A 24,739-nucleotide genomic window follows, 5' to 3' on the forward strand; every position below is an offset into this window, starting at 1 on the left:
GGTTGGAACCCCAACTCTGCCACTTCTGGCACAATGACCTCAGATAAGTTATTTTCTTGAGCATCCTCACCACGGATCAAATGGGAGTAATAGCATACCTCAGAGTAGGGGGCATATAAAGGGTAAAGTTCTTTGCATATAGTAAGTAGTCAGTAATGTCAGCTATTATAACTTTTGTAAATTATTTTCTAAGTACCATTCAGAAATTTTCAAGGGGCTGCTGAAATTCTTGACAACCGGAAAAAGTTTTTGGTTGCCAAAACTTAAGACATCAATTGTTTCAGATGAATACTATTACTATAGTGAAAAATCTCAAGTGGAGTTTTCAGGTAGTCCAGCCCAGAGAACAATCTATTTCAAATGAACTAGATTTGGGGCACCTGGGTGGCTCAGTCAGTTTAACGACCGACTCTTGATTTCGGCTCAGGTCAGGATCTCAGGGTCATGAGATCAGGCTCCAAACTCAGCATGGAGTCCACCTGGGATTCTCTCCCTCCCTCCCTCCCTCTCCCTCTGCCCCTCCCTGTGTGTGTATAGGAGCGTGCACAAGCACACACTTGCTGTCTCTCAAAATAAAATAAAACCTTTAAAATGAACTAGACTCATTAAAAAAAAAAAGTAAAATATTTGCTAAGATGTGGTCATGGTCAAATGTTGCCATGAAATAAAACAGAAACAGAACAATTCAACGAAGTAAAATTCTGTCAGTACTACTATGCTATTCTGAAATGTGAAGACTGGAAACATCAAGATGAAAGATCCCTACAAAGATACATAACAACACTGCTTTTTGTAGTTTGGTACTCATACTACTACTTAAAAAAAAACTATTTTGAAGCATAGCTTTGGTTTTCACATATCATTCAGAGGATTCAAAGAGTTCCTGGAGAGATTAAATAGGAATAAGACAACAAAGATTTAATACACATTAAGAAAGGTTCTCAATTAATCACTTTAACATCATGGCTCAGAATCCCATGGAAAAAATATTAGAATGTTCACAACACAGTAAAATCAAAATCGAGTTCATACGAATGACGTTGGTGAAACCCTTCCAGTTTACCTACATGTTCTATGCTGGGGCTTCTTCCCCAGACTCCAGGAACACCACAAACGGACTTCAGAAACGTCTGCGACCCCATCAAGAAATCATGAGTTCTGTATGAAAGAGTGACTACACGTGCATTTTCTGGGGGAGAAGGCCTTAGCAGTCGTCAGAATCTTTAAAGGGACCCCTAAGAGAAAGAGGCAACTCTTTGGGTCTCTGCAGAAAAGGCAGAACAAATTCCTAGCTGCTCAAGTTCACACAACATTTCAAGGTAGCCTAATTATATTCAAAACAGGAAGGAAGTGACTCAAGTCTCTGTAGATTAGGCATTTGAGACAACAACGAAAATGATACAATGGAAGAGAGAGTGTTCTGAAATATGCACGAAATGCTGCAGAAGGGCAAGACAGTCATTAGCGTGGATATAGAAAAGCAGTTTTCCTTTTCCCCCATCACCTAATGAGCAGTGAAGAATACATATTCCAAGAGGAAGTCTGAATCTAGACTCATGTGAATCAAACACATCACAGAAAGTTCAACTGAAAACAAGTAAGAAAATAAGGAAGTGGAACAAATAACATTTTCAGAGAATACGATGGAGTCTGTATAACCCACACTGACTTGAGGTCCTCTTTTTCAACTCCCCTACCTCCCTCCCCATCTGCAAAGGAAACTGGTAACCCCACTTGCACTACACAGGTCATGAAAGAACCACATAAGGTTTGACTTCTCACAGTCTCTACTGCCATATAACAAGATGAAGCTCAGAACAGTTGCAAAAACACTGGTGTTCAATGATTTAATTATGATGGTTAACTGGACTTTGTTGTAACCAAAGAAGTCAGCTTACCTTTGAATTACTTCAAATTTCAAAGCAGGTTAATCCAAGCACCAAGAATAACATAGAGACCTGTCAATTCAGTTTCAATTGCTAAGAGGGATCTGAACTCTAAATCTGAAAACTCTAAATCCCTTATGCAAGGGAAGAATAGTTTTCACATTTCAACGCACCCATATATCTATCCTGCCTGAATGCCCAAATGTGTCTATTTGCCAGTGATTTTGTTTTGTAGGTTGTAATTAATGTATGATTTAGAACCTCAACTCTAGCTTTAAGAGACCGCAAAGGTTCTGTACTAAACGCACTATAAAAAAGAAAAAACTTAAATGAGATTATCCTAAGAATATCCATTGACTTCCTTACCACTAAATGTGGTTCTCCCAATTATTTCCATCAGAAAAATAAGGAAATTAAGGCTAAGCCAAATGAAATCACCAGCCCAAGATCACCCAGAGACAAAACCTAGTTTGAAGCCAGGCCGTTCAGATCCCAAAACTCAGACACGCACTGCCTCGCAAGCGCTTGTTGCGTGTGCAAGACCCTGACCTTCTGGAGATTCTCCTCGGTGGAGGTGGAGTGGAAGCCGGGATCTTAAGAGCAGGGAAATCATCTACGGGGATCCCCTGGAGAGTATCAGTGGACGGAAGTGGCGAGTGCACCCACCCCAGGCAGGGCCCCCTCGCGGGGCGGGGGTCGGGGGGGGGCGGTGTTGCGCCGGGAGCTGGGGGAACACCTGCAGCCTCTGGGGGCCGCAGCCGGGAGAACGTTCGCATTTTACTTCTGTAATTGGCCTTCCTGTGGATTGCCCAAGCCCCTTCCTGTTGGGGAAGCAGCCTCGACCCCGCAGCCTCCCCGCCCGGCCTGGGACAGAGGGGACGAGAGAGGACCAGAGGGGAGGGAGGGGCGGGAGGGCGGCGGCCCCCTAGCCCGCCCGGCTCTGACAGGCCTGGGACGGGTCCCGCGCCGAGGCCGCCCAGGTTCCTCCTCCTCGCGACCCCGGGTGTGGGGTTCGGACGCCGGGACCCGCCCGACGCGAGGGGGCAGCCCCGGGGCAGGGGTCCCTTGAGCAGAGCTGAGGGAAGCGGGCCGGGCCAGTGCGACTCACCCGGACCGCTGCAGTCAGCGCACACCTCGCTGCTCCGAAGCCGCTTCGACATGGCTCCCGCCTCCCACCTGCCAGGAATCAGGGTCCCCGGGACAGCGAAGGCGGCGGCGGCGGCGCTTCCGCTCTAACGGGTCCCCGCGGCAGCGCTGGCGGCGGTACCTCTTCCCTCAGCTCCTCGCAGCCGCGGCTCAATACGCACGCGCGGGGAGGTGCCCTTCGCCGACTGGCACATCATGTGACCGGAAAGGGCAAGCTGCCTTGTCGCCATCTTGAGTAAGGGCAGATACGTGCCCAAGCATTTTCTGCCGGGCTTATATATTTTCTTCAATTTGGTCTCGCTTTGGAAGTCCTAGCACTGATTAATACCAGGGGAAGCAGCTGCAGCCACAAGTTTCCTGCAGCAATCAATAGTCAAGTCACTTAGTATAACTGGTCAAATTCATTCACTTATTCAATAAATGTTTGTTGAACATCTACTGTGTTCACACATACTATTCCAGGCGCAGGAGAAATAACAGTGAGCAAAGAAGACAAAATTTCCTTTTCTCACGGAGCTTACATTCTACTGTGGTAGAACTACAATAAAATAAGTAAAATAAGCAATGCTAGGTGTTTCTTTGGCCGCAGTTTTAGTCTCACGTGCAAAATGGAGCTGATGTGTCATCGACCTCTAACGCACGATTTTTTTTCTTTTTTTTTTTGGCATGTCTTGCTACATAAGAATGATTTTTTTACATTCTTAAAAGGTTGTAAAGAAAGAAAAGGGGGAGAGGAAGTGTATGAAGACTATCTGACAAAACTCATATGGCCTGGAAAGCTAAATATTTACTATCTCGCTAAGGACAAATGGAATAATTTCCAGAAAAATGTGGTGTGCCTGTCCCATAGTAAGCACTCAATAATAGTAGCTGCCACTATTATTGGTATTTGGTATTACTATTATTTTCTAATCACAATTTTCTGTTTTTGAGAATAAGAACAGATGACCTACGGTAATCTGCGGGATGATGTGAGATAAGCACAATGAGGTGAGTTTAATCAGTGTGAATAGAGAAGAGATGTGGCCCTAATATTAATGAATATTTATTGTAGGTATTATATGTAAGCACAGCCATGATCCCCATTTGGGATATATCAGATGCCTATTAAGGGCGAGGCACTGTTTTGACTTAGATATTCTGGGAAGCAGCCATTGTGGAGTTCTTCAGCTCGTGAATAAGAGAGATGTTCAATAAACATTGAATGATGAAGAGAAAGATTAAGTTGCATAAAGATTCTGGAAAGCTAGGAAGTCCTGGAAGAGGTCTTAGAAGCCCTGGATGTTGGTCTATCTCTCCATTTTGACAAATGTGTGGTGTAGGAATAACTGCATAATTCCCACTCATTCCACAGTGAGAGCCTCTGGGTGCCGTCCTCACTCTCCTGCATCCTGTTTTGGTTCGCAGACTCACAAATCTTCTGGACTCAACACATGTGGAGAATGGATTAGGCCAGGATTCTTGAACAGCTGTTGTTGCAGGCATCTGAAAAGTTGGATGCACACAGGCAGGGGAGGGAGAAGGTATGCTTTCAGGATGCATTGAATAACTTCACCCAGCTGTGTGGACTAGTGGTAGACAACTGTGCCAAGAGCTTAGGCTGGTGAGTAGCTGTAAATCGACTTGGTTCTTTATTGAATCAAAGTCCTGTAGTATCTGAGGTTGAAACCCAAAGAATGAACTTAATATTTGCAGACTGTGATCAAGTCTGGGTATTATCTATTAGTCTTTTTAGCCATAATCCCAAACTCAAGTGGCTAGTTTTGAAAATAAACGACACTCAGATGTGAAATAAACAACCATCATAGGTAATTTTGGATCATAATCCGGTTTGGAGTTCAGATAGAACAGTGGTTCTCAACTGGGGATGTTTTTTCTCCCCCAGGGGACACTTGGCAATGTCTGGAGACATCTTGGCGGGGGAGTGGTATGGCATCCAGTGGATAGAAAGGCCAGAGATGCAGCTCAACATCCTAGAAAGCACAGGGCAACCCCCACAGAAAGAGAATTACTGAGTTTACAACGTGCGAATGTTGAGAAACCCTGAGGAAGTACAATCCCCTTGTTATGCAAATCTCCAATGCCACTTCTCTAGAGTTTCTAATTCCCCCTTTAAAATTGTTGATGTTGCCCACTTCCAAAATGGCTTCTGGCCAATCAAGGAAGCACTGCCCAATTCCAAAAAGGCTGCAAAGGAGTCAGTAACTGGAATGGTTTGGTCCAGGCCCCAGCTGCCACCCTCTGAACTCAGAGCGGATGGAAGAGGCCCAGTTGTGGACTAAACCATATGAGATCGCTGGAGCAGGGGGAAAGGGGCTGGTGACGGCTGGGCCGAGTTTTCCGTGTTGAGATTCTGAGCTAAGGGAGAGAAGGTTACCTCTGTTTTGGGATTGCACTTTGTTTCCCGGTGTGTAGGTGGGGGTGGGTGCAATCGGGTCGACTCCGGGCCGCGTGGCTGACCGCGTCTCTCCCCGCCGTGGCGTGCGGTGGTTCGCCCCGCGCACTTCCCTGTTTGGGGCAGTTCGGCCCGCAGAAGTCTGTTCGGGAGCTGTCAGCGCGGGCGGGAGCGCGGCGGGGCGCGGGGTGGGCGCGGCCGACCCCGTCCCCGACCCAGCCCGCGACCCCCGACCTCCCGCGCCTCCAGCACCTGGCCGTTGCCCGCCTCTCCGCGTACCGCGCCCGTCTCTCGCTTGCTTCGTTCTCTCTTTCTCTCGCCGGCCGCCGGGCGGGCGGGTGGGCACCGGAGACCCCGCCGGGGGCTGAGGCTTGGCAAGCGGGCGGTGAGGGCCCGGCTGCGGCCTTCTCGCCATGTCCTCGGCCCGCGAGAGCAGTGGCCACTTCCCCTTGCACCTCCTGGTCTGGAACAACGACTACCAGCAACTGGAGAAGGAGCTGCGGGGCCAGGTGAGGGGCGGGGCGGGGGTCCGCCCGCAGCGAGAGGAGGCGGGGGGATCGGGGGGTCGCTTCGCTTCCCTGAGCCTATCTCCAGCCCTCTGCCCTCGGGGCCCCGCAGACCCCTTCAGTTCTGCAGCCATGGGACAATAATAATAAGAGGACATGTATCGGAGTGCTTACTGGGTACCAGGCCCTGTACCGAGGGCTTTATGAACATTATTATTATCTTTTTGCCTTCCCAACAATCTTAGGAGGTAGGTACTGTTAGTATTACATTTGCCAGAGAAGGAAACTGAGGCTCTTAGAGGTTATGTGCCTTGCACAAGGTCGCCCACCTAATAAATACCAAGTCGGGATTTTAACTCTGGCCGGCTGGCTCCAGAGTGCCCTGTCTTAACCAATTAGGCTCTACTGCCTCTCCCAAAGAGGTGAGAACGGCACACGCTGCTCACCCCACCCACCCTTTTTGTTTTTGTTTTTTTAATTTTTTTAAAAAAATATTTTATTTATTTATTTGACAGAGATAGAGACAGCCAGCGAGAGAAGGAACACAAGCAGGGGGAATGGGAGAGGAAGAAGCAGGCTCATAGCAGAAGAGCCTGATGTGGGGCTCAATCCCATAACGCCGCGATCACGCCCTGAGCCAAAGGCAGACGCTTAAACCCTGTGCCACCCAGGCGCCCCCCACCCACCCTTTTTGTAAGGAAGGGCTTGGTTGGGTTTGGAGTCCAGGTTCTAACTCGCCCTGTGACCTTGGGCAAGGCATTTTCCCTTTCTGGCCCAGGGAGGCTGAGACATACCAAAGTTTGAGAATCAGGGGTGCACAGGATCCTTTAGAATCCCTTCCTGTTCTCAAGTGCTTTGAGTCCTTGTCTTTTATTTATTGCCATCTCTTTAAAGCAGTAGTTCTCAGTTGGAGGTGATTTGTGACACACACCTCCTCACCCCCAGTGGTAATGCGTGGAGACGGGTTTGGTTGTTACCAGTAGGGAGTGGGTGCTACTGGGACCTTAGCCCTAGAGGCCAGGGATACTGCTCACCGCCCAGCAGCGCACAAGACAGCTCTCCACAACTGAGAATTACCTGGTCCGAAATGGCAGTATTGTTCCTCTTGAGAAACTCTGCTTTTAAAGGCATCTCAACAATTCTGGGAGTTATCGGTGCCCTCAAGTTACAAGATAACATAGTTAGCAGTTAGGATAAGGATCTGTAATTCTTGTTGACTTTGAAGTCCAGATTTTTGAATGGCTCAAAAGCGATGCTGCAATTGTCAAGAAATTTTAGAGAAAAAGCACTTTTGGTTGGCAAAAATTGATGGTCAGCATCACCCCATTTAGTGAATGGTTACTGCTAAGTGTGGGTTCTTGCACCCTGCTATATTTTTTAAAATCTGTTGAGCATTTGCTGGAAGTCAAGAGTTGCTTTTTTTTTTTTTTTTTAAATCCTCTGTCCAGACAGAATAAACTTTTATTGTAATAGTCATTGGTCTTAGTTAGCTCACGCCCCCAGAGTAGATGATTCACCATTAGGTGTCCCAGAATACCTGGTGATTTCATTCCCTTTCTGTTCCTAGATGTGGTGCAGAGGGAAGTCCTCCGTCATTTTGTTCTCAGCTCTAAGTGTTCTCACCTTGGCACTTGAAAAATGACCAGGCAGTCCTGCTGTCGTGCATCTGAACTTCCTCAGTATGGGGGCTGCCCCAGCTTCTTGGGAAATCCTGAGATAAAGTACAAAGACAGTCACAGAACTAAACTCCCTTTCGATAGAGAAGTTCATCGCCATCGTTAAGCCACATACTCTTTCGATACTGATTTCTGAGAACAGCAGGCTTTCTCTTCATTGGAGGTGAAGAAAAGAGCTTGAATGAAGTGCAGTTTTTCTTTATAGAAGAACTTGTTTGATAAGAACACAGTCTTGGTTTACAGTCTAAACTGTGGCATAGTTGAATTCTCTCCTTTTCCTGTAGGCTGTAATTCTTTGGAAGTTCTCTGTGCCTCTTACCTTGAAAAATGTTAAGGACATCTGTGATCAGAGAATTATAATTCTGCAGCAGGTTTTCCTGGAGTAAAATGATCCTTCACGCCTTATACTGTCAAGGGGGGGGTCAAAGGAAGAATATTCATACTTGTGAATTATTTGGTTTTGACTTTGTTATTGGTTATCCCTGTCGATCATTTCATAGTATAGCAGCCCTCTCTAAGAGGTGGTTGAAGCAGATTCATAAAGAACATCTTCACCGTGAAAGCTTGACCATCGTGACCACATAATCTAATCTCAATCCTGAAACTTGTCCATTGAAGGGGTAGAGATGGGGCTGGCTTCAGGGCCGTGCTACCTGTGCTCAGGAGGGGTGTGCTTGGTATAATGCTCTGCTGTCATCATCTTGAAATTCTTTTTTTAAGATTTATTTATTTGAGAGAGAGCGCGAGCGAGCAAGAGCAAGACAGCCTGGGAGGGGGCAGAGGGAGAGAGAGAATCTTGAGAAGACTTCCCGCTCAGCGCGGAGTCTGACTCGATCTCACAACCCTGAGATTTGACCTGAGCCCAAATCAAGAGTTGGACCCTTAGCCAACTGAGCCACGCAGGCACCCCCACCATCTTGAAATTCTTAATTATTTTTTTTTATGCATTTTTTTTTTAAATTTCTTTATTCGACAGAGATAGAGACAGCCAGCGAGAGAGGGAACACAAGCAGGGGGAGTGGGAGAGGGAAGAAGCAGGCTCATAGAGGAAGAGCCTGATGTGGGGCTCGATCCCATAACGCCGGGATCACGCCCTGAGCCGAAGGCAGACGCCTAACCGCTGTGCCACCCAGGCGCCCCCTTAATTATTTTTTTGAACGAGGAGCCTTGCATTTTCATTTTTCACTGTGCCCTGCAAATTATGTAACTGGTTCAGGGTTAAGAAGTTATTCATTGATATCATTTAAATATGTGGCAGGAAATATTTTGTTGCTTTCATATTTGTCAAGATCCTCTTGAATATGAAACAACTACGCACTTCTGTGACTTGGAGGCAGTTGGGTTAATGGCCAGTACTAATACTGATAACGTTGTGAGCTTGGGCAAGTTATTTACCCTTGCTGAATTGTTGTATCATCTGTAAAAATAGAGTAGCACTGAAAGCCTACCCGTTTGTCAGGCATTGTGTTGAAATGCTTTCTGTGCAACTTTAGATTTCATTCTCACACCAGTGCCCTGCAGTGAATGCTGTTGTGATTCCCATTTTACAGATGAGGTGGGGAGGCTCAGTTGCAGCTTCGCCAGGGTGTGAACCCAGAAAGTCGGACTCTGTCCTAGTGCTGTATTCTTAACCCTTCCATTTTGCTGCTTTCCGTAAGAGTCTCTCCAGGGCAGGATTGTGGAAAATAAGGCAGAGAATAGATCTGAAAGCGCAGGCACATAGTAAAGGAGAGTAATCCCATTTATCATCGTTGCTGCTGTGATTATTATAATCTTCCTGGGCATTCAGTTTCTTTTATGTATGCTCCAGTTTTTCTGCAAGGAACATGTATTGGCTGCGTAGTTAAAAACAAAAAATTCCTATCGCCCCAGCAATACAAGCAGCTGTTTCACTTAGCGTTTTGTTTGCCAGTAAGCTTCTGCTGTCTGTTCCTTCATTCCTTCCATCCCACAAGTGCGACTGGAAGCAGGCACACTGGTAGCTGTAAGAATTGTATTTTGTTCTAGGAACAGCAGCACGGAAAGAATCAAGTTTGTCCGGCTGAAGAGGATAGGCATGTTTCCGAGTGTGCGTGAGTCATCCCCCACCCCAAGGTCTTGCTGAGAGCTGCAGTGTGGAGTTTGCCAACTCTGTAGATGTTTCGAGCTTTCCATGTTGGCTCAGCAGAGCGCTTTATTAAGTGCCTCTTAACGCATCAGCTCTACTGTCTTTAATATTCAGTGGGGCCTTGAAGTTGGTGCAGCGGAAATGATTTGTGTCACGGTTATGCTGTTTGTCATTTAGCTGGAGAGGTCTGTTAATCATCCCTGGCCTTCTTACAGATGCTGGGAGAATGAGTGCACACTTAAGGGGACATGTGCAAAGGTCAGTCAGTGCATCTTAGATGGGGGGAAAGCCAGGACCGAGTAGGGTGGAGGGTGGCAGATGAGGCCTGGCTCCAGGGCCAGCCCCCCGAGAGGAAGCCAGCAGGTGAAAAAAAAGTACACCATCAGAGCAAGAGGGAGAGGATGTTCTAGGCGGCAGCAGTCCTCAGAGCTTGACAGGGAGTTACCCGGGGGTTCTCGCCCCAGTCTGCAGCAGGCCGAGTGGGGCACTGGGCACACATTCAGCTTGGTGCCTGTTGGCTGGAGGCCTGCCGGCAGCCAGGGGCCAAGCCTCCCAGAGGAAGAGCTAGAGGCTGCTCTCACGGGCTCCCCCTTCGCCCTCGGGGGCTCAGGCTCACTTGAGGGAACTATGCCTGCCTGACTTGGGGTGGGGGAGTCAGTTCGGGCCGCAGCGGCAGAGGACCAGAGCAGCGTGAGATGCGCAGGAATAAGGGTAGCCTCTCTGGAGAGAATGGAAGGTCATTTAGCAGCCTCTTGCTGGAGCCCCCCCCAGAGGTAACAGTGATAGTTGGTGAGGCACTTACATCATGCTGGGGGCGACATAGAAGGTTGGGTAATGCACCGGACGCTAGTCAAGGGCCTGGACGTGGGCCTGTTGTCTGGCTCTGCATGCAGCCTGCACTCAAAGCTTGGCCTTTTTCCTGCCTCCGGAGAGCAGCAGGCTGCAAACAAGGCTTTGAGCAAGCAAAGTCGGTGGGCTTAAATTAGCAATTAGGATGGGGACGTGCAGAAATCTCACTGCTTTTCTTCTTTGGGGGCACTATTACAGTGTGAGGGGGTGGGTAGTTTTAATTTGGTAGAGTTCATGACTGAAGAGACATAAAGGAAAAACTGAAATGATCAGCTTCCAACGTGAATTCCAGGTTAATTCTGAAAGCTCTTGCTCACCCAACTGATGTCTTTGGTTGGAGACCCTAAGCCCCACTATGAACTGTAACGAAATCTGGACAGATCCCTTTTAGGGGGAAACTGACTGCTTATAGACACTCATAATGTGGGTGTATGATAATAAGAGCTCATTCTTCTTAGTGCTTCTTACAGGGTTAGGTATTAGGCCTTTACTCTTGTAAGAACTGTAAGGTTGGGGTTTTCTATTCCCAGTTTACAAGGCAGCAAACTGAAGCTCTGAAGAAATTAAGCAACTCACCAAACAGTATATAGATGCTACGTTCGTTTCCCGTATTACATAAAGGACATACGTCCATAGGTTTTTTCAAACATCTTTATTGAGCTATATAATTCACTAATCATACAATTCACACATTAAAGTATATCATTCAGTGGTTTTTAGTGTCTTCACTGAGTTGTGCAACCATCACCACCATCAAATTGCAGAACACTTTCATCTCCCCAGAAAGAAACCGCGTACCCTGTAGTCACTCTCCATTTCCCATCCACCCCTTCACAGCTCCACGTGACTTGCTCTACTTGCTGTCTGTCTAGATTGGTCTGTTCTGGACATTGCCTGTAAATGGAATCCTACGACATGTTGCCTTTGGTGTCTGGCTTCTTGCCCTTACCCTGTTTGTGACGTTCATTCACGTTATGGCGCGTATCAGGCCTTCATTCCTTTTTATGGCCGAGCAGTATTCTGTTGTCTGGGTGTGCTGCATTTTGTTTATCCATTTACCAGTTGATGGATATTTGCACGCCGCCCCCCCCCCGCCCCGCTACTTTTTGGCTGTATGAATAATGCTGTATGCAAATTGTGTACAAGTTTTCGTATGGGTGCATGTTTTTATTTCTCTTGGGTAAATACCCCTGAGAGGAATTGCTGGGTCATATGGTCCCTCTGTGTTTGACTTTTTGAGGCCCTGCCAACTGTTTTGCAAACTGACTGCACCATTGTACGTTCCCACCAGCAGTGCGCGAGGGTTCCAGTTTCTCCACAACCTCGTCCACACTTGCTATTCGTTTTGATTGTAGTCGTCCTGGTGGGTGTGAAGTGGCATCTCATTGTGGTTTTGACTGACATTTCCCTAGTGATGAGTGAAATTGAGCCTCTTTTCACGTACTCATTGGCATTGGTGTATCGTTTTGGAAGAAATGTCTATTCCAGATCCTTTGCCCATTTAAAAACTGGGTCGTCTTTTTATTCTTGAGAAGTTTGAGTTCTTCATATATTCTGGATACTGACTAGCCCTTTATCAGATAAATGACTTGCAAATATTGTTTCCCCTTCTGTGGGATGTCTTTTTACTTTCTTTATGGTATCATGTGAAGTACAAACATTTTCAGTTCTGACGAAGTGCAATTTATCTGTATTTTTTTTTGTTTCTTATGCTTTTGGTATCGTATCTAAGAAGGTTTTACCTATCCCAAGTTCACGAAGATGAACTCTGTTTTCTTCTAAGAGTTTTATTGTTTTAGCTCTTCGATTTGGGTTTATGATCAATTTAGAGCTAATTTTCATGTGTCATATATTTAAAATTTCATCCTTTTGCATGTGGATATCCAGTTGTTCAAGCACCATTTGCTGAAAAGATTATTCTTTCCCCATTGAATTATTTTGGCACCCTTGCAGAAAACTAATTGACCATAAATGCGTAAGTTTATTTCTGGACTCTTAAATTCTATTGATTCTATCTTTATGCCAGACCACACTGTCTTGACTGCTGTAGCTTTGTACATAGTTAAGTTTTGAAACTGGTAAGTGTGAGTCTTCAAACCTTGCTCTTTTCAAGATGGTTTTGGCTATGCTGGTCTTCTTGCAATTCCTTAAGAATTTTAGAATCAGCTAGTCAATCTTTACAAAAAGCTAGCTGGAATTTTGATAGGTATTGCATTGACTCTGTAGCTTAGTTTGGGGAGTACTTTTTTTTTTTTTTAAGATTTTATTTATTTATTTGAGACAAAGAGAGCATGAGCACGGGGGAGGGTTAGAAGGAGAGGGAGATACAGACTCCCTGCTGATCAGGGAGCCCAACGAGGGACTCAGTCCCAGGACCCTGGGATCATGACCTGAGCCGAAGGCAGATGCTCAACCGACTGAGCCACCCAGGTGCCCTCAGTTTGGGGAGTATTGGCATCTTAAATATTAAGTCTTTTGAACCATGAACATGGGATGTTTTGCCATTTATTTAGGTCTTAATTTCTTTCAAGAATGCTTTATAGTTTTCAGAGTATATGTTTTGCACTTTTGTTATTTATTCCTAAATGTTTTATTCTTTTCAATGCTATTGTAAATAGAATTGTCATAATTTCATTTTGAGTTGTGTGTTAAAGTGTATAGAGATACAATTGATTTTGTTTCATTTTTAAAAATTGAAGTATAATTAACATACAATGTTATATTAATTTCAGGTTTNCTATTTTTCTTACAAACTAAATGATACCGAGCACCTACTTTTTTAAACAAATATTTTATTTATTTATTCGACAGAGATAGAGACAGCCAGCGAGAGAGGGAACACAAGCAGGGGGAGTGGGAGAGGAAGAAGCAGGCTTATAGCGGAGGAGCCTGATGTGGGGCTCGATCCCATAATGCCGGGATCATGCCCTGAGCCGAAGGCAGACGCTAACCGCTATGCCACCCAGGCGCCCCTGATTCAACAGTTCTATACAGTTTTTCAGTGCTCACCATGATAAGTGTAGTCACCATCTGTCACCAAACAACATTATTATATTATTACAATATTATTGAGTGTATTCCCTATGTTGTACGTTTCATCTTTGTGCCTTATTTATTTTATAACTGAAAGTTTGTATCTCTTAATCCCTTTTATTTTACCCATCTCTCCACTCACCTCCCCTCTGGCAACCACTAGTTTGTTCTCTGAGAAATATAATTGATTTTTTTTTTAAAGATTTTATGTATTTATTTGGCAGAGAGAGACAGCCAGCGAGAGAGGGAACACAAGCAGGGGGAGTGGGAGAGGAAGAAGTAGGCTCCCAGTGGAGCAGGGAGCCTGATGTGGGGCTTGATCCCAGGACCCTGAGATCAGGCCCTGAGCTGAAAGCAGATGCTTAACGACTGAGCCACCCAGGCGCCCCTACGATTGATTTTGTATATTGATCATGTATCCTCCAATCTTGCTGAAGTCCTTTGTTAATTCTAACCTTCTATATATAAGATCATGTCATCTACAAACAGAGATAGTTTTACTTCTTCCTTTCTAATCTGGATGCCTTTTCTTTCTTTTTCTTGCCTTATTGCCCTGGTTAGAATGTCTAGTACAGTATTGAATAGAAGGGATGAAAGAAACATCCTTGTCTTGTTCCTTATCTTAGGGGGGAGGCATCCAGTCTTTCACCGCTAAGATAATGTTAGCTGTGGGTGTTCATAATTGGATGCTTTTTGAGGAAATTCCCTTCTATTTCTAGTTTGTTGAGTGTTTCTTGTTTTTCTATTTTTATTTATTTATTTAAATTCTGTTTATTTATTTGACAGAGAGAGAGAGCACACAAGCAGGGGGAGGGACAGAGGGAGAAGTAGGCTGAGTAGGGAGCCCAACATGGGGCTCAATCCCAGGACCCTGGGATCACGACCCAAGCCAAAGGCAGGCGCTTAACCGACTGAGCCACCAAGGCACCGCTTGTTTTTTATTATTATTTTGTATCATGAAGGGGTGTTGGATTTTGTCAAATGCTTTTTCTGCATTGTCTTAGTCTTTTTTGGGCTACTGTAACAAAATACCATAGACTGGGTTGTTCATAAACAATAGAAATTTGTTTCTTAAAGTTCAGGAGGCTTTAAAGCCAAGGTAATGGTGCTGGTGGATTTAGTGTGGTGGCTGGAGAGGGCTTGCTTCCTGGCTCACAGGAGGAGCTTTCCAGCTGTGTCCTCACATGGTGAAAGTGGCTCTAGCAAGCTCTCTGGGGCCTCTTTCATTAAGACACTAATTGCATTCACAAGGGCCCCACACTCATGACCTGAGCACCCCCTGAAAGGCCCCACTTCTAATACCATCATCTTTGAAGGTTAGGATTTCAACATAAGAATTTAGACTACATTCAGACCGCAGCATGCATCTATTGAGATGATCATGTGTTTTTTAATTTTATTTTATTCTATTGATATGATGTGTTATATTAATGATCAGATATTAAGCCACCTTTGCATTTGGGATAAATCTCACTTGGTCCTGATGTTTAATATCCCTTTTTATGTGTTGCTAAATTTATTTTGCTAATATATTGTTGAGGATTTTGCATCTATATTCATTAGAGGTATTCATCTGTGGTTCTCTTTTTTTGGTAATGTGTTTGTTATCAGGATGATACTGGGCTCATAAAGTGAGTTGGGAAGTTCTCCTTTCTCTTCTCTCTCTCTCTCTTTTTTTTTTTTTGGAAGAGTTTATGAAAAATTGACATTAATTCTTTGAATGTTTGGCAGAATTCACCAGTGAAGCCATCTGGGCCTGAGCTTTTTTTAAAGTTTAAAAATTACTGATTCAATCTCTTTACTTGTTACAAATTTATTCAGATTTTCTATTTTTTCTGAAGTCATTCTTGCTAGTTTGTCTCTGTCTAGGAATATGTGCCTTTCATTTAAGTCTCTAATCCGTTGGCATACAGTTATTCATAGTATTGCTTTTAAACATTTTGTATTTCTGTAGAGTTAGTAGTGATATCCCTTCTTTCCTTCTTGCTTTTGGTAACTGGAGTCTTCTTTTTTCCTGGTCAGTCTAGCTGAAAGTTTGTCAATTTTGTTGATATTTACCAAGAACCAATTTTCAGTTTTGTTGATTTTTCTGTTTTGATTTGCTATCCTCTGTTTTGCTAATTACCACTTCAGTCATCCACTGTCTTTAATCCCAGTCACCATAATATAGTATCCTTCCACCCTTCTCTCTTCTCCAATGAGAAGGAGGTGCAGGAGTCTCTGAAGAGCTCAGTCAGCAACGTGGAATGTGCTGCTGTCCGGCTCATACGTATGTTTTATCCTGTGGTCCAAAATAGGAAACAGTCAGCAACTTAATGTATTTGGCTCTGATTTTACATATCATATCTAGTGGTTGCCCAGGAGCTTGAGTGTTAGTCCTTGGTCTGAGATGTTAGTTTTGTTCTGGGGTGTGAGTGCATTAAATAGAATATCCCCTTTTGTGTGATAGATATTGTTAAACATCCCTTCTATATCAGGCAGTGTGCTAAACCCAGCACCTCTCCCGTAGACTGAACTTGTTAGGTGAAGAGACAGTTTATATAACAGATATGTAAAGAGGTAATGAATTTGCTAATTCTTTCTCTCCTGCGAAACTTTAACTCGGCTAAAAATCTTCACCTAGATTACTTTTTTAAAAACAATGGTTTAATGCAAATTAGAGACCAGGGTGGCGGAAGCTAGGAAGTATGAGACTTGGATCCGGTCCTTTGGAAGAACATCGGTGTCTCTGGTGAAAGAGACAAGCCATACCCTTGGGGAAAGCCAGGGAGTCCTGGGAGGTGGTGTGGGCCCCATTCCAGGAGATGTGTTGGTATTCCAGCACCGGAGAGAACGCTGAGGCCTGGGATTGGTCCAGGAGGACATGTGCTCACTTAGCAGAATGTCTTCAGCCACTGCAGTCATTCCTCGAGAACAGTTCCTGTCTTCACTGCATGGCGGCCATGATGCACTTTGCAAAACAGGTTCAGTAGCTGCTGGGCAGTAGTTGTTTAGTTCTGCTTACCTTTCTCCCCTGTGGCCAGTAAGTGGAACATTCTGGATATCTTTGGAGTCTGCAGTTAATGCCTGCACAACAGTTAACATCTCAAATCAAGATAAAAGCACATTTCCTGAGAAGTATTTGAGCACTTAAAACATTTTACATCCCAGAAGTCCCACGGTAGTTTATTGTGTCCTTGGAAGAATGTTCAGAGTCATCTTTGGAAGGCAGCATTCTGTCGTTCAGACTGAGCTCACACCAGAGAAACTGCCACTTGGCTCTCTACCCAATGCAGATGGGGAAAGGAGGGCCGGAGTAGGAGTGAAGAGTAAAAGCCAAATGGCTGTGTCTAGCATGGGGAAGAAAACCTTCGAGGGGCAATGGACCCAAATGGCGCGTGTCTGTTCTCACCTTTACCTGTAACTATTTCCACGTACACGTCTGGCAGATCATGCTCGTTGCAGGCCCGTGGACACTGCTACCTCAGGGCACTGGGAACTCCATGCGCTGGAACGAGAGTGGCGTGCTGGTGGGAACCCGGCTCGAGAATGTAATTTTATTCTGACCCAAATTATCGTCTGTGCTTTCAGTTTTGCTTCAAGTCCTCTGCTTCCTGTTCCAGACCTGAGTGCTGATACAGGCTTGAGAAATCCCCCGTGTTCTGTGTCACAGGGTGGCTGCACTCATGAAAGCCCCTAGCCTTACTTAGACTTCACTGGAGTTGCGAGCATAAGACGTGTCTGGTGATCTGAGGCCTGCAGCCAACGTTTAGTTATTAGACACTTCGCTTGATAGAAAAAGGAACTCAGGAGCCATCATCTTTATTATAGTCCTCAAATTAGTATTTCAACCACTCCCACATGCAAGCATCCGTTCTTCCATGTATTGCTGTAATTAATGTGTAACTTTCTATTTTTATACTAAATTTTACCTGTCACACACATTTCCGTGTTTTGCTGTAATATACACAATTATGTAAACACCAGTATTTACTTCACAGAATGTGGAGGCTCTGGATCCACGAGGCCGAACCTTACTGCACCTTGCTGTTTCCCTGGGACATTTGGAATCTGCTCGAGTCTTGCTCCGACATAAAGCAGATGTTACAAAAGAAAATCGTGAGGGATGGACAGGCAAGTATGCTTTTAAAATATTTGAAAGCCTTTTGTTTTGTTTCAGTATCACTTTCTGAGTAAAGGCCGGTCTCGGTTATAATTGTCCTCCAGTTATCTTTATCTTAAGACTCTTTCTCTCTTGGGAGTAGGGGCCGGGGCGAGGAGATGTGGGCCTCAGAGGCTGCTGGCTGACCTGCAGCACAATGGTCTGAACTGTGTCCTGGGCCAGAAGCCCTCAGTGGAGGGCGACTCCTATCCAGAAATCAGCTCTCAGTGCCAACCCTTCCACCGCGCATGAGTGTGGAGGCCAGATTCCTACTGAGGAATGTGATGGTAACGCCAGTGAATCGGGATAGGCAAAATCCAAACGAAATTATGGCTGAGAGTAGCCTTTTTTGGTGAAATCCTGGCATTTCACCTGCTTGCAAGCCTATCTTACTGTTGGTCAGAGTAATTCTGTGTTGGCTGAGCAAAGAGACACGTAAGCCCTACCTGCCCGATCCACATGTAACCACAGTTGCGTGATCACACAGGTAAAGCCTGCTCTCTGAAGACACTGTCAGGATTTCAGAACCAGTGGTAAGAGAGGGGGGTGCGGGGGGAGGATGGAAGTTGGTTTGATCCAGAGGCTACGAGCGCTGTATTTTCTTTTCACTCAGGGAAGAGCTAGTGATAAGCAGTCATGGTCATAAAAGTATGGCGGGACTGTAGCCTCTCTCCCTCTTTGAAGGAAATGTTGGTCTTTGATCTAGAGACTCTTTTCAAACTAGCTTAGGAATTTGTCAAATTATGAGACTACTGGGTGATGAAGTTTCACCTTTTTGGTTTCCAGTTTTACATGAGGCTGTGAGCACCGGTGATCCTGAGATGGTGTGTACCATTCTTCAACATCGGGACTACCACAACACATCCATGGCCCTGGAAGGAGTTCCTGAGCTGCTCCAGAAGATTCTCGAGGTATCCGTAAAAATGTGGCAGTGCCATAATTTGAGTTAAATGCTGACAACATAGCTGGAGACACGGTTAGACATCCATGTGTACCTTCCTAAGAGTTTAATGAATTCAAAATACGGTATGTTTAATACCAAAGAGCATTATTCCTTATCTATTAAACGTATGAGGTCTTTCACAGAATTACATTTCTACGTCACTAGACCTGCCCTTTTAAGTGCTGCTTAAAAATGATAACTTAAGACAAATGGACATCAATTTGCCTAGCTACCTATTTTCTTAACAGTGGCCTTCTGAACATAGATTTTTTTTTTTTTTTGAGAGCGAGGGAGAGTGTGCACGTGCAAGTGAGGGAGGGGCAGAGGGAGAGAGAATCTTCAGCAGCCTCCGCATCCAGCACGAAGCCTGAGACAGGGTTCGATCTCACAACTTAGAGATCATGACCTGAGCTGAAATCAAGAATTGGATACTAACACGACTGAGCCAGCCAGGCGCCCCTGAGCATAGGTCACCTTGAGGAAATTGTGATGAGCGCTGGTTACCATACAGGGATTTCCAGGGCCTGTTGAGGCTCCAAAGTGTGTATGCACCTTCTCCTTGCCACTCGTGTTGACTCTAGCCGTTAGCATTTTGTGAATTCTAATCCATTGGCTCTGTTTATTTACAGCCACTGGCTTTGGGCCTGTAAAGACCGTTATCTATGAATTAGAGTGTATGGGCTCTGGGACACATGGGGGGTCATTTTTATGAAAATTTACTTCTAGGCTCATGTACTGTTTTGCACGATGGTTGCCATTCTCCAGAAAGTCTCTGTTACCTGCAAGAACCATCTTATGAGCAGTCGTGCAGTGTTCTCAGGGCCGCAGGAGACAAGAAAGTACCGTGCTTCAATTTTCATGACATTTATTCTTAAGCACATAAGTGAGCTTCCCAAAATATCTCCAAAGATATTTGCTAGATAAATCTGCTTTACAACTTTAGTCACCGTTTCTTGAGAAAAATTAATGGCTCTGTTGAGAAAAGGAACAACTTTGCCATAAGACAATCACTGCNCAGCCAGCGAGAGAGGGAACACAAGCAGGGGGAGTGGGAGAGGAAGAAGCAGGCTCATAGCAGAGGAGCCTGATGTGGGGCTCGATCCCAGAACGCTGGGATCACGCCCTGAGCCAAAGGCAGACGCTTAAGGACTGCACCACCCAGGCGCCCCTGAGCACTCTTTTTAAGACATGTATTCCTATGACACTCGAGCAAAATCATTCCTGGAGATATTCATTTTTCACGTACTACATGAAACCTTCCCTGAAATATGAAAGAGTTGTATACACTGTTTTTAAGCAGTGTTGTGTGTGTGCAAAAGATAACTGAATTTCTTGTTTTTTTGTCTAACTTACTGGAGGAGGAACTAAAAACACATTTGCCCACTTGGCAAAACAGAAACTGATGTAATGTGGGGGTCACTCTTCATTTAAAAAATTCCATGTAAAGGATTTTCTTTTTTTACCTGTATTGATCCATAGCAGTAAACTGCACTGGATTGTGTTCTGTGCTTGAAGTTAGACACAGCCTGTGAATGACCTGTGTGCCCAGTGACACCAGACGCTGTTGCTGACTGTGTTGTCTTTCAACATTATCTCCTTAAAACAAGCCTCCCTTTCTTGTCTGCGGCCCCTTCAAGAGCCTTTGTCCATCACTGGAATCCTGGTTTTACTCTAGGGTAGATTCTTGGTCTTGCTGCCCCGTGCTTCTGTAAAAACCACGACACAGCCGTGGGGGTGGGAGGGAACAGAGCAACACCTGGAATTCCCAGCATTTCTCTTCTTGGATGGTAACTGTTGGGTTTCTTAAGTAGCTCTCCAAGAACCTTCTGTAAGAATTCAGGGCAGGTCAGAAAGTCGTCCTAATAAACAGGGCTGCTCTGGTGGTGTAAAATTTTATAAAGCCAAATTCTAAAAGTTTAAGAGGAAAATGAGGGCAGAAGTCGGTTAACTGGAGGGAACATCAACTTCCTGGGGAGGTGATGTCTGGCAGCCTCTTCTGGTTTTGAGGTCCAGTAAACATGAAGCGCGTCCCAGCACACAAAACCTGTTACAGCCAAGCTCCCCCCGTAGAACAGACAGAACTGACGTTCCTTTTTCTTTGTTCAGGATAGCCTGTTACCCACGTTGCATGGCGGTGCCTAGGCCCATCTTCCAGGCTCCTCTCTCTGCCACTGTTAGGAACCAGACTGAGTCCTAAATCAGATTTGATTTTACCCCTCTCTAACCTTGTTGCTCTCAGTTAACCTTATTAACTGTCTAGACATATTTTATATCGAGATAAAATAACAGCCTGCATATAAAATAAGCATTTGCTTTGATGGGTTTGCATTTTATGTTTCTTATTTTCTGTGTTCTCTCCTCTTCCCCCCCTTTAAAACCTCATTAACCCTTACCATGTTTGTGTTCAGTTAATAGTGCTAAGGGTCATTTACTTTAAGTGTTTGTCCTTCAGGCTCCGGATTTCTATGTGCAGATGAAATGGGAATTCACCAGCTGGGGTGAGTGGCTCTGGGCTTGTAATTTATTTGTTTCCAGATTTATTGAGCCTGAATATAAGTTTATTTTTCCTTCATAAAAGCTGAACATATTTTTTTTTAATCTAAGAAATGCATAGAAAAGAATAAGAAAAAACAGTCACCTATAGTCCCACTTAAAGCACAACTGCTGTTAATGCTGTGGATATTTTCCTTCTAGTTTTTTCTTCCATGCGTAGGGATTTTTCTCCCGAGCATCCATAAATATAATATATAGACAATTTTGTCTCCTCCTTTTGTCACTTAGAGCTGATACCTGTCCATATTATTAGTTTTTTTAAAACGTCACTTTAAAGGGCTAAAATTTTAGTAAGTAGATTTACCATAATTTATTACTCATTTCCTTATGTGGTTCAGCTTGCTTCATTTAAACTTGTTATTCTAAGGAAGAAGATGAGACAAATGTTGGGATAGCTTGGTTTTTTACAAAATGGATGTATTTCTCTCAAATCTTATGTAAGGCAAATTGACTGACAGTAATTTTCATAGATGTTCCACTTTTATTTCTTGTAGATCAGTTAATGACAGCTCTTAATTCCCAGGTTCCCAGCCATTTCACTCCGACTTCTCTGTCAGGCAAGAAGTCATATTTGTAATGAAACATTTAAATGAAGTAAAAAGTATGTAACAGAAGAGAACTTCAGTTTCTTCTGGAAACCGTACGAGTTCTTTTCCAATGCAGATACACACAGGTGAAGCAGCCGCAGATCTTAGCTGTTTTAGGTCTGATATTTTGAAAGGTGGATGTGGCAAAGTGGCAGGCCACGGCCACGTGGCTGGAGCAGCATATGTCAGCGAGAAGGCCAGATGGACACTCTCTATAGCCCTAATGGTGGTGGACAGTCACAAAGAGAGGTTCAGTTTTGGGGTTGAGAATACCCTTGGGAGATTCATTTAGAGTTTTCTCTGGACGGATACATCTGCACTTTCATAAAGAGCTATAGAACAGAAGGTCCACTTTCATTTTTTAAAAGTGACTTCCTGGATCCTCAGTGTGGGAGCCAAGCCCAGTTCTGTCTGACGGTCACCGTTGTGCCACTGCTATCCTTTTATTATTAAAGTCCCAATCCTGATTTCCAGGGCCTGCGTGTTCTGCTTGGCCTTAGGGTTTTCCTCAGTAGTACGCTTCTCTTCTCCAGTGCCCTTGGTTTCCAGAATATGCCCGAATGACGTCTGTCGCATTTGGAAAAGTGGTGCCAAACTGCGTGTGGATATCACATTGCTGGGATTTGAGAACATGAGCTGGATAAGAGGGAGGCGTAGTTTTATATTTAAGGGAGAAGGTGAGTGATTCTGTTTTCATAATCACTTCTCATGCTAAGTTACAGAGTGATTTTTAACAAACAAAATGTGTTTGCATTTCTTTACCTGACCCTGTCTGGGGCTTTTTTTTTTCTTTTTTCGTTATTCTTGTTAACTTTTTAGCTCACGGTTCCTCAGTTTTATTTCTTTTTTAGTTCTCTTAATTCTCTTGCCCGTATCATTTACCACCCAACATTGTTACCCTTTTGACATGTGTCTGTCCCATGTTCCTGAGCATTGAGTTTGAGACTCTGTCTAGTATTTCCCCATTTTCCCTCCATAAACAAGCGTGATCCTCCCAATGGAGGGTGAGAAAAATAGTATTGCCAGACCAGTGTTGTGCATAAACAATTTACAGTAATTACGTAAATCATGTACTTTAAAAAGTACACAGATGTGTTGCCAACAAAGAAGGCAAATTGTTTTAAATATCTGTAACTTCGGGAAAGATGGCCTTTGGGCTGTGGACACTGGCCAGATAATCCCCATGTCAGTAGGCAGTCCGTAATCAATAGTCTTCAGGTTTTATCTGATAGCACTTGGGGGGAATGTGAAAGATGATGCACTTTAACTTTTGAGGCTTCCTTGTTTTTGCATCTTCGTGGCGTGACGCTTAGTTACGCTCTTGTTTCCATTAACAGACAACCGGGCAGAGCTGATGGAAGTCAACCACGATGACAGAGTGGTCACCACTGAGCACTTTGACCTTTCCCAGGAAATGGAGCGCCTCACTCTGGACGTGATGAAGCCAAAAGGCAGGGAAGTTGAGAGGCGGCTCACGAGCCCAGTCATTAACACCAGCCTCGATACTAAAAATATTGCTTTTGAAAGGTACGCGTTTAGGGTCTGCATTTTAATGTCTAATCCCTTTACTGCCGTCTTTAGTGGCATGTAGATATCAATCGGAAATTTTGGGTGGGTTGGGGTTTTTCTAATATGGTATAATACACAGTAGTGGGTTTTTAACACTGCTTTCTGTTCTAACCAAGTAGAAGCCATGGCTGACGTCCTCTTCCATAGATCATTTTTTAGCACATTGGTTACATCTTGGAGAAATGTCTTCATATTCTTTTGTGGGCCCTTTCTAATGGATTTTACTTGAATTTTTTGTTTTGGTGTTTGGGGATCCACAAGACTCCCCAGTCCCAAACCATGGAGCTTTGAGTTTCTGGAAGCTAGAATTGACCCAGTATTGATTGTGGTTGTACTGATATTAGTCAAATTCACCCTTACCATATTGTTTAATGTGGTCCTTTCCCCCTGTGAGGCCTAGTAGTTTAGAGCAAGGGTCTGGAGGAGTTTTCGGTTCTATTCCAGATTCTACCAGAAGAAACCTCTGGAGAGGTTTGTGCCTTGGTTAACCTGGATGAGAACAGTGTCTCTGCTCATCTGCCTCTGGGCCTTGCAGAGGCGTGGAGAGCTTTTGAGTGTAGGGGAGTAGAGGCTGTAAGAGCTGTTGGCCTGAGTGTTTTTACCTCAGAATACACTGAGCTGAGGGAGTCGGCGAGAGCCCTGAGTGTTTGCCTAGGATGTCACATCCAGCTCTCTGTAAACCAGAGCAGCATAACCTGCGCTAACGTGGACACATATTATCCTGGATTTAGGCTTTCTTTACTCTTAATGAATATACTAACTTTCCTCCTTTTTCTTTTTGTTCCCATAAAATTTGTTAGTAAGACAGAGTTTTCTGTTGAGTCAAACATAAGATTGAAGTGCCCTTTTCTTCTGATTTAGATGAACAGTGGAATTAGGGCATCTGTTAGTAGCAGAAGAGAAAACCCAAATGTTGGCGTGTGTGGTGCCCTGATAACCACTGCTGCTTGGGTACTGGTACCCCTGTGAGGCAGGGTCAGTCCCCCATCAACAGCCTCCTTGCACCGGCCTTGCCAGGTGATGGCTGTCTACTAGGGACTGACTGTGTCTTTACCTGGGAGGGTCTGGGGAAGATCCCTGAAGCCTGGCACATGCCTCTGCAGACAGGAAGAGTACCTTCAGCTAGAGCTCTGTTGGTAAAGCTGGGACTAGAGGAGACTGCACTCACCACTTCATCCCAGCTGTGGTGAGGGGAGTGGGAAGAACTGAGTGCCACTGGCAGGGCCACTAAACGACTGTGTGGCTTTGGGGAGGTGGCTCAGTCTCTCTGGGTTTCAGTGTCCTTGAAAGAAGGAAAGGAGTGAATCTCGAGATGACATTGCTGAAGTCCCCACGACCCTAAGACGTC

At 44.7% G+C, this 24,739-nt stretch overlaps 3 protein-coding genes across 19 annotated transcripts in view; 1 reads left to right on the top strand and 2 right to left on the bottom strand.

Moving 5' to 3' along the window:
- The window catches only part of GIT2 (GIT ArfGAP 2), a 49,558-nt gene extending 46,365 nt beyond the window's left edge, over window positions 1–3,193 (bottom strand). For 9 of the 16 annotated variants that reach the window (XR_853139.3, XM_019793181.2, XM_002930373.4 and 6 more), the window contains exon 1: window positions 2,995–3,192. Coding sequence is in view for 14 of the 16 variants with exons in the window: in XM_019793181.2 (XP_019648740.1) it covers window positions 2,995–3,046 (52 nt within the window). In the remaining 2 variants the exon portion in view is untranslated. Of the gene's footprint in view, window positions 1–2,994 lie in introns of all 16 variants that reach the window. The other 7 variants (XM_019793184.2, XM_002930372.4, XM_011217171.3 and 4 more) reach the window with 2 other exon arrangements.
- A 1,271-nt stretch (window positions 3,194–4,464) lies between these two features.
- On the bottom strand, window positions 4,465–5,870 carry LOC117795138 (putative uncharacterized protein C1orf229). Of its 2 annotated transcripts, none has more exons than XM_034638123.1 (2): window positions 5,410–5,870; window positions 4,465–4,517 (listed from the first exon to the last, which is right to left on the bottom strand). In XM_034638123.1, the coding sequence occupies exons 1-2, from the start codon at window positions 5,840–5,842 to the stop codon at window positions 4,480–4,482; spliced, it is 471 nt and encodes a 156-aa protein (XP_034494014.1). In that variant the 5' UTR covers window positions 5,843–5,870; the 3' UTR covers window positions 4,465–4,479. The 2 variants fall into 2 exon arrangements, with proteins under 2 accessions (XP_034494014.1, XP_034494015.1); XM_034638124.1 differs by lacking the exon at window positions 4,465–4,517 and adding an exon at window positions 4,983–5,005.
- ANKRD13A (ankyrin repeat domain 13A) lies at window positions 5,401–24,733 on the top strand. The gene is made up of 7 exons (XM_034638122.1): window positions 5,401–5,936; window positions 9,617–9,677; window positions 17,579–17,711; window positions 18,526–18,650; window positions 21,135–21,180; window positions 22,356–22,499; window positions 23,160–24,733. The coding sequence occupies exons 2-7, from the start codon at window positions 9,666–9,668 to the stop codon at window positions 23,411–23,413; spliced, it is 714 nt and encodes a 237-aa protein (XP_034494013.1). The 5' UTR covers window positions 5,401–5,936; window positions 9,617–9,665; the 3' UTR covers window positions 23,414–24,733.
- The last annotated feature ends 6 nt before the right edge of the window (window positions 24,734–24,739 follow it).

Source organism: Ailuropoda melanoleuca, chromosome 12 (assembly GCF_002007445.2).
Source record: "Ailuropoda melanoleuca isolate Jingjing chromosome 12, ASM200744v2, whole genome shotgun sequence".
NCBI lineage: Eukaryota > Metazoa > Chordata > Mammalia > Carnivora > Ursidae > Ailuropoda > Ailuropoda melanoleuca.